The 13273-nt window shown below is 37.2% G+C and overlaps 1 protein-coding gene across 1 annotated transcript in view; it reads right to left on the reverse strand.

Moving 5' to 3' along the window:
* LOC148075025 (calsyntenin-2-like) overlaps positions 1 to 13273 on the reverse strand; it is a 308567-nt gene that overhangs the window by 78040 nt on the left and 217254 nt on the right. Inside the window, exon 5 of the mRNA XM_087795355.1 lies at positions 7302 to 7451. Coding sequence (XP_087651481.1) covers positions 7302 to 7451 — 150 coding nt within the window. The remainder of the gene's footprint in view (positions 1 to 7301; positions 7452 to 13273) is intronic.

The following is a 13273-nucleotide window of genomic DNA, read 5'->3' on the forward strand; positions in this document are numbered from 1 at the left end:
ACTGCACTCCCTTTTTTCTTTTTACCTTCAAAACCTTTTTCCATCGAATCAACTATTTCTTTTATTTTTACTCTCAATGTTGTTTCAGTGCCACTTCAGTTTTCAGCCAATGTTGCAGACCTCACAGCCATCACCTTTCTCTCTTTCCAACCCTGTAAAGCTTTTAAAAAACTTTTCACTCTCGCTCATAATACAACTCACCACGACCAGAAGGACACAATTCAAATCAGTCAAGCGGTCTCAGGGCGAACAGAAAGCAACATTTGGTCCTTGACATGAAGATTTACTTTTAAGGTTTGACATCAATCAAGGTTTGTTTCACTGAAGTGACCTGTTCAACGGAACTTACCCCTGATTTACACTGAAATCGGTTGTGGTTTTGGCAGATGCGGCGTCTCTGACTGAAAGAACTCACACCAAAAGCGATTTTCAGTGATGCGTCAAGTCCACTTTATCTTCTACTTCTATCTATTCTTACAAACTCTGGACTGTTAGTCTGTGATGCTTTGACTTTGGAAATTTATCCCACCAGAAAAGGTACACCGGTGAAATAAAAACCATTTAAGGTCACTATATTTTGAAGGTCTTCAAAAGAATGACAAAGTACATAATTCCTCATGTATTCATTCACAGTTTTGATGCATTCAATGAGAATCTTTTATGAAAATAATCATGAAAAAAAAGCCAGTACTTAACGAATTAATTGACATCACATTTCCTTTTTTATTTTCGCAGGAATTTTATAAAGATCCGGCCTTGTTTGTTCAATACCTCTACTAGTTAGAAAATGAAACAATTAGACACTTTCTTTGTCACAAAGAAGGACCTCAGGCACTGAGTCGTTAATGTATGTAGAAAAAGGATATTTTTAGTTGGTGGATCCCTTCACTAACCATCATACTGAAAAAAATTCTGATTCTGAGCTAGCTGTCAATCAAAACAACTGATTTGTTTGTAAAATCGCTGGATTTCATCAATCAATGTTATGATTGCATCAAAACAGTCAGAAGATCATCAAACACAGAGGGAGATGAAGTTTGTTCCAAAGCTTAATTGCACCAGTCTGGAAGGATTTCTCTACTCTGGTCCAGAAGGGGTTCAGGAACCATCAGTAGAATCTGATCCACAGACCTCAGATCCCGAGTTGGGGTCTAAGTCTTGATCAGATCACTGATGGAAGGTCTGACCATGAATAGATCTGAAAGTAAGAACCAGAATTTTAAAATTGATCCTGAAAGAAACTGCCAGTGAAGAGTTTTAAGGATCGGGGAAATGTGAGTTCTTCTACTAGAGCGGCTCAGAATTCTGGCTGCAGAGTTTTGTATTAACTGCAGGCGGAGACAGCTCCTTCTTGTTTAGACACCAAAATAAACTGTTACAATAGTCTAAACGAGACTTAATTAAAATTAAATTAAAATAACTAAATCATAAAGAATTTGGGTTTCTCTAATTTTCTCTCATTTACATGAGGAAACGTTCCGAAAAGTCCAATTTGAGTCATGTAACTGATAAGGGACATTACAGACAAGCAGTATGAAGGTATTTGGATGTTTTTAATTGTCTTTTTGGATGAAGATGAAGACAAAGACAACTGAGCTCCAGTCAAAGGGATGTTTGCGCTTCAGACAAAAGAGGATTTATCGTCTGTTCAACAGTATTTTTATTTAATAAATTGACTCTATACTCTATAATCGATCCTATCTATCTGGGGCTTGGAGTGACGCTGATGAAATATAAACCAATAACATCATACTTTTTGCATTAGTTCTACAGTATTTGTGGTAACTTAGCGTCATGACTCCAGGGTTCGGTTCTAGACACATCAAGTCCAGCTTCCATAAACAAGTGGGCGAATAAACAAGGTCAATGGCTTTGAAATAAACATAATATTTAGTAGACAAATGATCTCCTGAGTGAGATCTCGTGATGAGACTTTAACGAGTGCGAGACCTTTAGATAAACCACGATTCAGACCATTACCATCATCAGTTTTCACAAGAATAAAATGAGCTATCTTAATTTCATAATTATCTCGGAGTCGTGCTTACACGGCTCGGGGAAGGCAGAGGATTCAAGGTGACACATCATGTTCCATTTAGCATCGCACGGCTAATAAAACCGTCTGTGATTAAACGGAACTGTTGTTCATTTGCATGAGGAAACGTTCCGAAAAGTCCAATTTGAGTCATGTAACTGATTCCGCTTGTACAGCGTGGGTGAACACGGGTGCTTGATCCATGATGTTTAAACTCAAATGAGCCATTTCATACGAGAACATTTTATAAGCTCTGTAATCATTTTAAACAGTCTTGTCGACGGTGAGCTAAGTGAGTCATTTGTCATCATATGAATAAAGAATTTTATCTCCAAATGCATTTTATGCTTTATATTTGCAGAGGCTTTTATGTCATTTTCAACTGGAAAAAAACCCTTAAAATGTGTGTCGTGGCAAGAACCGACCAAAACAAACACATCATCGTTAGGCATACTCAGTGTAGACGAAATGAACAGGAAGTCAAGGAAATACTTCTGCCTGAGTAATACTTCATATCACATGATGTCATTTGTTCCAGAACTAGAGAGTTTATGTCCTTGCTAATGTAGCGACTACAGCTAAGTCGTCTTCATCTCTGTCCAAAAAGACTTAAAAACATCTGAATACCTTCATACTGCTCGTCTGTAACGTCCATCTTGTATTGAAGAATTGTTCCGTAAAAACTTATGCAAGTCAATATTTTAAGGATGTTTTAAGCAGACGCTGCTAGGCTATCTTCTACGCTAGCTACTAGGCTAATGTCCTACACAGACAGGAAGTACTAAATAAATATAATGAGCGCTTTCATTGTAGACCGTTGACTGGAATTACCCACGATATTTACCTGTATGGTTTTTGATTGTTAACGTGCTTTGTGACCCTGGTCTTAAAAAGATGCTTTACAAATAACCTTTACTTACTTACTTACTTACTAACTAGTATGAGTGGACACTGCCAGGCCAACATCCTACACAGACAGGAAGTACTCCAGGTAAATATTTCCAGCATTTCCAGTCCACTGTTTACACTGAAAGCGCTCGTGATATTTACCCGGATTTACTTCCTTTCTGTGTAGGATGTTAGCCTAGTAGCTAGTCTAAAAGCTATCCTAGTAACGTCTGCTAAAAACAACCTAAAAATATAGTCTTGTTTACGTTTTACAGACAGAGGTATTTAGATGTTTTTTAGTGGAGGAAGATGAAGACGAAGACAACTGAGCTCCAGTCGCTACATTAAAATGAACAAACATTTTTGACTCTAAAAAGGAATGGATCACTCTGAAAATAATCCCAACCCTCTTTCGACATGAGGGTAGAAAATGAGGGAAGTTTTTCAGGTGAACTCTCACTTAGAAACTCCAGAAAAGCCAGTTTATTGGTTGGACCAGGTTACAAGGTTCAACCAATATCAGGCAGTAAACTGGGCCTGAAAGAGATTTTTGAAGTCGCCAAAAGTTAGTGAAGGGCTTCATGACCGGCTCGACTTTGTTTTAGTTGAGTTAGCTTTGCAATTTTTCAATTGCAACGCACTTCTTCTTACTCATCCTCTCAGTTCCACTCGCCTGCCGGTACCGCCGACCCTCCTACACCGTACTTCTACCTCTAGCACCGCGGATCTCTTCGGAATGTTTCATTACCTTGCGTATTCATCTAATGTCGCGATGAATAAAATGTCGTTCCCTCTACAAGGTGAGTCAGGTTTATACATAGAAATGTTACAAGCCTTGTTAAACGCTCCACCGCACATAAAGCCAACTCACTTTCGCCTTAAACAACGTTGAAACCTTTCCTCCTCCATCTACTTTCCATTAAACCTGCATCGACCTGTTGTTATCGTAGCACCTGCAGCTAATGATGGGATGCGTGAACGTCGTGTCACTACACTGTTAAATACAGTTCAATCCCGCGAGACATCCTTGCACTCTGATGCATGGAATTGGTAACTTTTCGGAAAACAAGGCTTCGTTGACTTTGAGCTCATTTTAAAGGAATTTTGTTTAACGGTAAATTTAGGAGGTTGTTTTTCTTAAAAGACTGACTGCTGTATCGCTGTAACTATTTTCCTGGACAGGCACAGCAAGCATATCACGATTTAAGTTCAGGAAACAGGTTATTCAAGCCTTTGTGTCGCTACATAATCTCGGTGTTTTGTCTGAGCTTCCGCAGCAAACCTGCTTTGACATTCTCTCTCTCTCTCTCTGCTTTAAATGAACAATAGAATCAGGGAATCAGCCCTTTTTACAGCCAGCAACCCTTTTTTTCCCCACTCGTAACATTGAGATAATGATGGCGTAGAATAGAGACCGAAGTTTAAAGAAGAGAGGAACAGGACCATGAAAAGATAAGAGAACATTAGGGCAAAAAGAAAACTTTTTGTGAATAAAATAATAAAAATTAAAAAGTAATAAAAAAAGTTTCTCAGTATGTGATCAGGCATGAAAAGAGCAACTAAAAGCTGAATGAAAACATTTTTTTTATTTCTAATTGAAAATTGAAATGTGTTCAAGTCATAATTCATCACATAATCAACCCTTAAATTGTATTATTCTGATAATAAATTAAACAAAACTCTACCATTACAACACACTGTAGATACACGTTGTTTTTATTTTATATCATTAAATAAATACATGTGGCCAGTTTAGCTTTTTCTTTCGCTGCTTTATGCTCTATATTGAAGTAAAACTATACTATGTAAGGAACTAAATATTAACTTATCTTGGAGGGTCAATTAAAATAGAGTGATTAAAACAAATTGAATAAAGAAAATATGATAAAAACATCTACTAGAGCATTTATGTCAATGAATGTAATGCTTTGTACGGATTCTACACAATATTATTTATATTATATAAGATTAAAAAAATCAATATATGTCAATGGTTTTAGACCATTGTCTTCAAAATAAACATCCCCCATTCTCCTTAGAATATTCTTTAAACTTAATTTCATCTTTATAAATGTTTTTATTAACATGATTTACTCATTTATACAATGTATTCTTGTGTGAAATCTATTTTTATATACAAACAGTGAACCTGAGAAAGCAATTAACCACATTATAGTAAAATTATAGTTATTTCCGCAAAGACTTTTGATTTGGATTCACATCAATTCATTTCCTTTAAAAAAACAGAAAACATATCCCCATCAATCAAAGATGTGGGTTTCAAACCTGCTTCATTTTAAAACTGTGCCTGAACGAGTCAACCAACCAGAAGAACCGTCCCGGTGAAGCCATTTGCAGGAAGCCTGCGTCCCTTGGAGACTAATTATTAAAGGTTGGAAAATATCCTGCAAAAATCAAAACCGTCTCCGCTAATTAAAGTGTTGTGTAGATTCTAGTTTTTACACGTTTTATTATGTTTAGTTCCATTTTTACATTGGTGAGAATAAAAAGAGAGTTAATGTTTTTTTGGTTTCCAAAGCATGAATGATTTTAATACGATAAAATGAAGTTTATATGACTCGTATTTACATAGATACAATTATTTTGTGAATGTAAGGAGATTAAATATAATTAAGAACAAATGTAATTAACTTTGTGAAGTGAGAATATCTTGTAAAAAATATTTATTTATCAGCCTATAAATCTACCCATGGTCCTTCACTGTGTTGATTCAGCTACGGAAGTTTAGAGCGGAATATTAAAATGAATAAAACCAATTACTTTATTTTTGATTGTTCTTTGTGTGGTAGTATTTGTTTAAAAGCATTTATTATTTTCTTTTAATAAATTGTAATTTCAAATATTACCTCAACTGTTTCTGGAGAGAAAAGAAAAAAAAACAACATCCCCAGTATTTATTAAAATATTATAAAAAGTACAATCAAAATAAAATGTAATTTACTAACCTTAACAAATGTGTAAAAAGAGCCTCTGCTATATATTGCTTTGATTTAACGGAATAAAACCCTTTTTTAATGTTATTTTTTTAATACAAATATTTTATGAAATTAACCTGCGTTTCTGATATAAATAACATTTGAATCTCAGTTTATCAGTCAAACAGATTTAGAATTTTCATTTATCCTTTGATTTCATTCTTAACACATAACCTGCTCTAGGAAAAAAAAAGTTCAAAATGGAAGATCGGAAAAGCAGGTTTTCTGATTCATGGGTGGATTAAAAAGTTTGATCCGATATGATGTAGAAAACTTTTGGCATGTCTTGACGCTCCGTCAACTCAAATCTTTTAATATTTAATTCCAAATTCCTCACGTTAGAGCTGGTAGAAACTCAGACTGGGACAAGAAGTATGATTATAAAAAGCATTTTTAAGTGAAATTCAACTTTTTTAATTATGTGTCCTTAAAATGGTCCGAGCCGAGGACACGCTCCACATTCTGTTGAAACTTTTTAATGCACTGCGAAAAAAAGATCCTTCATCTAAAGAATTTATTCAAACAGCAGCGTTCCGAGGGTTTCTCCAGACGTCCACTTAATCATTAATGTTTGCAAAAATAAATGAATTTGTCTCTTTCCCCGACTCTACAAAATGATCGACTCGGAACTGTTTTTTTTTTTTAAACGTGTGTCGGCCCTTGACACAGATTGTTAGTTTGAGTCGGTGCCAACCTGTTTGTCGGGTTCCGTCGGTGCCAGAGATCTAATTTGCCCGCGAAACATTGTTTTCACGCCGGAGAACCGATGGAACGAAGCCTAAAAAAATGAATCGCAGTGACTGTCAAACCCCCTGCACACGTGAACCTCACTTTTCCCCGCCGATAAAATTGCAGTTGTGATTAACTTGTGATGTGTTTTTTTTTCCGTTTGTAGCTTTTTTCGGCGCCTACACTTGTATTACAGCTGCCAACGCTGCTTTCTGAAGCGTTAAGAGCCGCGTCGCTCTTACTAAAGTGCTGTTGATCACACCAGCCGAACTTGACAGGACAAATCCTCACCGGGGGTGTAGCGTCAGAAAGTGTGTGAAAAAGAGGTGACGACAATGAGAAAGGCATACAGATCAAGACGGAACGGGAAAGGTAAGTAGAAAAGCGAGGAGCCAGGAGAGAGAGTCGAGAGCAAACAGAACGAAAAGCCGAAATAAAACAATCCAAGGTGTGATGGGAAATCAATTCAAACAATCACTTCTGAGTTCCATTTTGAACAAGTATGAGACGCCTGCTGCGCACTCCCGCTGATATCTTAACACAAACACTCGCATCTGTGTTTCCCCGGGATCGACAGACGTCGGCGGTGATTGAATAGTGGCGAGCGGCAAACAGGGTTTAAAAAAAAAAAAAAAAAAAGGACGGCGCCTCACCTTGCCAGCCGGGCTTGCAGACGGGCTTGACGTCGATGCGCACGGGGACGGTGTGCAGGGCTCTCTTCTGGCCGCAGTCCCACGCCGTGACCTGGATCTCGTACTGCTGCTGGCGGTCGTAGCTCAGCTTCTCCGTGTTCCGAATGTTGCCTGAGGAGAGAGCAGTTGAACTGTGAACCCCGTTTACCGAGTGGATTTAGTAGCGTGGCTTCTTCTTTAACCCCAGCCGGAGGCGTTGAAATGTGACTTCACGAGACTTGAAGATGCCGTGGTGCTAATTAGATGATATTTTTTAATAGAAACAGTGAGATGATGAAGACATACTGTCATCCAAAGGTGATAAAATAAACTTGTATTTAATTATAATTTCTATCACAGACCTGTGGATTCAACCGACTTCCTCTAGGGCCATTGAAACCATAAACCAGACAGTGCGTGAACAAATGTGTTTGTGCTATCCCTTGTTACCTTAGGGTCAAGATAAACGACCTCCACCACTGCACGTGTATTTATAGCAGCCAGGGAGGTTGTTCACCTTGACCCAGAGACAACACAAGGGATACCACAGACACATTTTGTTTTCAGGCATTCAGGTCACCTTGACCCTTAGATAACACAAGGGATACCACAAACACATTTTGTTTTCAGGCATTCGGGTCACCTTGACCCTTAGATAACACAAGGGATACCACAAACACATTTTGTTTTCAGGCATTCGGGTCACCTTGACCCTTAGATAACACAAGGGATACCACAGACACATTTTGTTTTCAGGCATTCGGGTCACCTTGAGCCTTAGATAACAAAAGGGATAACACAGACACATTTGTTTTCAGGCATTCGGGTCACCTTGAGCCTTAGATAACACAAGGGATACCACAAACACATTTTGTTTTCAGGCATTCGGGTCACCTTGACCCTTAGATAACACAAGGGATACCACAGACACATTTTGTTTTCAGGCATTCGGGTCACCTTGAGCCTTAGATAACACAAGGGATACTACAGACACATTTTGTTTTCAGGCATTCGGGTCACCTTGAGCCTTAGATAACACAAGGGATAACACAAACACATTTGTTTTCAGGGCCTCCAGGTCACCTCGATTGATACTCATTTCCGTGCTTACGAAAAAAAACGAAGAAAAGTGCTGAGTCAGCACATGCCTCAGATAAAAAGGCAATTCCTTACAGCGTTATAAAAAACTGCATGAAGTCAAATCAATAACAACTTCCATGATTCAAGGGAGGGGTTGGAATAAAATAAAGAGTATTTTATAGCTACTTTTAAATATTATCCTAAGAACAAATAGTAATAAGATCACGTTTGTCACTACATTAGTGAACACGACAGTAAACTCTTCTCTGCTTTTTTATTAATGTTTATTAAGGCAATAAACCTACAAAGTAATACGACTTGTCGACGACAATCATTGTTGATAAGAAAAAACGTTACGGTGGCTCACATTGATAAAAGACAGAATAAAAACCCTTTTTTGCACCGTGGACCGATTTAATGTCGGAATTATATTCATATACAAACCTTTTTTCACTAGTTTACAGAGTAAACTTCACTGAAACCAGGTCTTGAGTCAATATTACTTCGGAGAAAATACCATTGTTTTTTCAAAACAAAACCCCTTTTAGGGAGTAATGATTAACGGAACAGAAATTATATAAATTGTTTACAAATGCTTCATGGACCGGTAATGGTCCACGATACATAGATGACTTTTTTAGTGATTAGATTGGATGCTTTGTTTAATAAAGTCGTTTTTTTTTTTATCGTCATCATTTCTTTCAAAAATATATGAGCATGAATAGATCTGGTAGTAAGAACCAAAAGTATAGATTTGATCCTGAAAGAAACTGGCAGCCAGTGAAGAGTTTTAAGGATCGCGGAAATGTGAGTTCTTCTACTAGAGCGAGTCAGAATTTTCACTGCAGAGTTTTGTATTAACTGAAGGCGAGACAGTTTCTTCTTGTTTGGACACCAAAATAAACTGTTACAATAGTGTAAACGACAGAAAAAACACATGGATTATAAGATCCAGATCGTGTTGTGACATAATTTTCCCAAATTTAGAGATTTTGTGTAAATCGCATGCTTACATTTTTTTGTTTTTACCTATGAAGATGCCAGTGTTAAGATAAGGAACATCAGTTATCAATGATTGCACAACGATTGTCCGATAAAAGTCAGTGAGTGTTTGATAAAGGAGTCAAAACATTTACCAATAACCATTAAAAAACCTTCACAGTGAGAATCCAAGACGTTCGACTAAATAGTACATTTTTAATTCGCCTTCCGTCTTCTCTCTCGCTCCGCCGGTCGGTAAACACGATGTTCTTCTGGATTGAGGTGAGGAGAGAGTTCAGACGAGATGGTTGTGTCCTCACTAAACACACCAGTGATTCCGTGCAGCTCGTATCAGTAATTGCTTCCAACGTTGCCCTTAACTCCAGGGCGCCAGATTCCCATTAGCACAAACACCTGGAATCAATTCAGCCAGTGGGTGAGAATATGAAATTCCTCATTACAGACGATGTCCGCCTCCTGGAGACGGCGATTTTTTTTTTTCTGCGACGTACATTTATAACACGATTCGGAACATTTGGTCTGAACCGGCGAAGTAAGGACACAACTTTCATGGTCACAGTAATTCAAGAGCACTTATTGCTTTTCCTGCGACAGATCCAGTAAAATGTTTGTGTCAGAAGGTTGTTAAAATGTGGTGATAATAAAAATCTGAGGTCGGGAAGGAAGGAATTCAGAGGCAGCAGCTGTGGCGGAGGAAGTCAATGGAAGTGGTCGGGCGTCGATTGGGACGCATCCTTAAATTCCAGAGGTAGACACTAATGGCTGCTTTAAAACAAACAAACGATGATTCTAGTTTCATTTTTTGCATCTGTTTGTTTCTTGTCCTACGGTCTCAGGAAACACATTATAAGGGTCCCTTGTTTTTCGCGGGGTTTACCGACAGAAAACCCACTAAACTTAACAAAATTTACAAACAACTGATCATTAATTTTTAATTTTTTTAACTTGCAAACTCCAGAATTATAGAATAGAATAGAATAGAATACGTTTATTCATCCCCAGAGGGGAAACACACTTTTACAACAGCACAATGAGAATAAAGTGCAAGGAAAAAAAGAAATAATAAAAGAGATAATAAAATAAAACGATCTTAAAAATATACAAATTATTTACAATATTAAAAATTAACACTATTAACAGAATAAAATAAAATAAAATAAAAATAAAATAAAATAAAAACAAAAAATATTCAGGGGCCAACAATCAGAATTAAATTAAGTACATGAAAAAACTTCTTACCATATAAGTGAAACTAAAAGAGTTCTGGACTGGTAACATGTGTATTTGCATCGATATATATTTGATTGTATGCTGACGATGGTGTTCTATATGTGTGAGTCTCCTTTGCTTTCAGAGACTTTATGCTGATGAGTTATTTCAGACAAATAAGTTTTATTTTGTAATTGAAACACCTTTTAGGTAGTAATAAAATACAGAACTTATATATATATTTTTTCTGTGCGGCCCAGTAACAAATGTTTTACTGGACCGGTACCAGTTGGGGACCGCTGTCTTATTGTGTTGAGGCTACGAAGCGTGTTTCGAGTATTCCAAGGCGTGAAGCCCGTATCAAGGCATGTGTTGGTGACGCATGTAAGTAAGTAAGTAATTTTTATTTATATAGTGCTTTTCCAGACCAGGGTCACAAAGCGCTTAAACAATCAAAACAATACTCAATAAAATATATACTTTAAAGGTCAAGATAACACAGAGACAAACACAGGAGTTCCAGAAAATCAAGGAAAAGCCTGAACAAATAAGTATGTCTTAAGATGTTTCTTGAAGGAGTCAGTAGATCCATCAAGCACAAAGAGCAACAGCCTGGAATGTGGTGACGTTCGAGGCCTTCTGAACCAGCCGACCACGTGCCCGGTTCAGGATGCCACGAAATTCCCTCGAAATTCCCTCGAAATTGGAAAATATAGGTGCAATCGAAACGCAATTTATCTCCCCTCATAGCCTTAGGATTTTTGCGCTAGACTTGGCGTTTGTACTTGCCTGCCAATAAGAGATTCTCTCCTTTGTGGCAGCATTTTGAGTTGATCTCTGCCCTAATCAAGTAGAATAATTCTGTGTTTAATTGAGAAAGGCGGGTGAAATAATCTCTAAATAAACTGCCTGAAGCCAAGCGCTGTAGAAAAGTTCTATGCTTGAATAAAAAATGAATAACTGTTTCCCTTAAACTCAAGTAATTCAATCACATTTTTTGTTAAATATCACAATAACTTAAGCAAAAACTATCTTTGCGTTTCACACTGAATATCCACTTGATGGCGCAGTAGAGCAAAGAAAGCCTCATAAACCTTTGACCCAAGGACACACTACTCTGATGGAAGGTTTCATCTGTCACCACTAAATATCAACCCTCTTAGTAACGGTGCCCTAAACAGCTTCCCTAATGCTTTGCCGCCCAGCCAACCATTCACAGCTTTGGACAACTTTTGGCATAGCAGACGTAGGATTTAAATACAGCATTGTAGCGACCAATCAGTCTTCACTTAATAGAGCAGTGTGTAAGAAGTGCATCATGGGAGTTCGCCGTTTTGTTGGCACCATAAGTAAGGTGGTTCATCAGCGCCTCCCACTAGGTTTACATTTATTTTTGTTTGTTTGCGACAATGTGTACATTAAAAATAATGGTTTTCCTAAATATAGCTTGCTCTGAAACATTTGAATATATAGTACCGTGTGCAAAAAAGGAAAGCGAAAAAACCACAGAAGGAGATAAAATGGTGACGGAACATTATGTTGTATCCAGAAAGATTGGATAATTTACCTCAAAATATATTGTATTCTTTTGGTTATTTGTGAGCAACGGTAAACTTTCGTGCAGGAGATAATACATGAACACAGTCCGATGTCGGGAGCTTTGAAAGGTCAGTGCTCGGGAGATGAACTGGCAACTCTCCAGCTACCACCTTGGGTTTTCTAATCAGCATCCTTATGGACCGACTTACTCTTCCCTCGTGCTAAGCAGTTTTCCCCGTCACGAGTCAGCGCTACGGCAATTTTCATTACCGGCGCTCTGGAGCTTTGAACAATATTACACCCCGTCATTACTTGAGAGGAGAAAGAAAAAAAAAAAATGCGTCGATGACGACTTAAGGTCACGGACCGACAACGAGATGCGACTGGTGCGGGAGAGTCGGCAACATGGAGGTCACTGGATTGGACCACTTGTGGTAGGAACTCATTGAAGTTTAGCCTCAAGCTAGATCATGACAGAAAGAGACGGAGGGACCGAGGATGTTGAAAGATGGTGGGAGAGAGAATGAATTATTAAATAATTACGTACGATATTTCTCTGATGTTATTGACACAGCAGCACAGTGAGATTATACAGTATATCTAGGAAAGGAAGATCTGATCATTTTTTCTAGAATAGAAAGTAGAATATAATGGTGTATTTGCTATGGTTACCTTGTGCCCTGAGATCAAATACCTGTTATAGTGGTCTAGAAAGGCGCTATATAAATAGAGATTATTATTATTATTATTATTATTATATAACTTTCCTTCCTCATTCACATATTTACACTTTTTATATATGGTTTAAAATGTACAGAATGCCCAGTTGTTGTTTTTTTAATTATGAATATAAAAAGGACTTTTACTTACTATATTGTCAAAAATATTAATTATAAATATACAATATATATATATGTATACTTCAAGCAAAAACAGAATCCTTATTATAGCCAATGTTCATTAAGGCGTCTCTAGTAAAACAAATAAAATAAACAATAACAGGAACATGATACTTTAAAATGAATAAATATAATGTTTTAAATAAAAAATGTAGAGAGCAAAAAAACGTATTCCTTAGTTATTCATTATTAATACATGTCATTCAATTTATTATGGTCATATAT

The sequence above is a fragment of the Callionymus lyra genome, chromosome 7, assembly GCF_982586985.1.
Source record: "Callionymus lyra chromosome 7, fCalLyr1.hap1.1, whole genome shotgun sequence".
Lineage (NCBI taxonomy): Eukaryota > Metazoa > Chordata > Actinopteri > Syngnathiformes > Callionymidae > Callionymus > Callionymus lyra.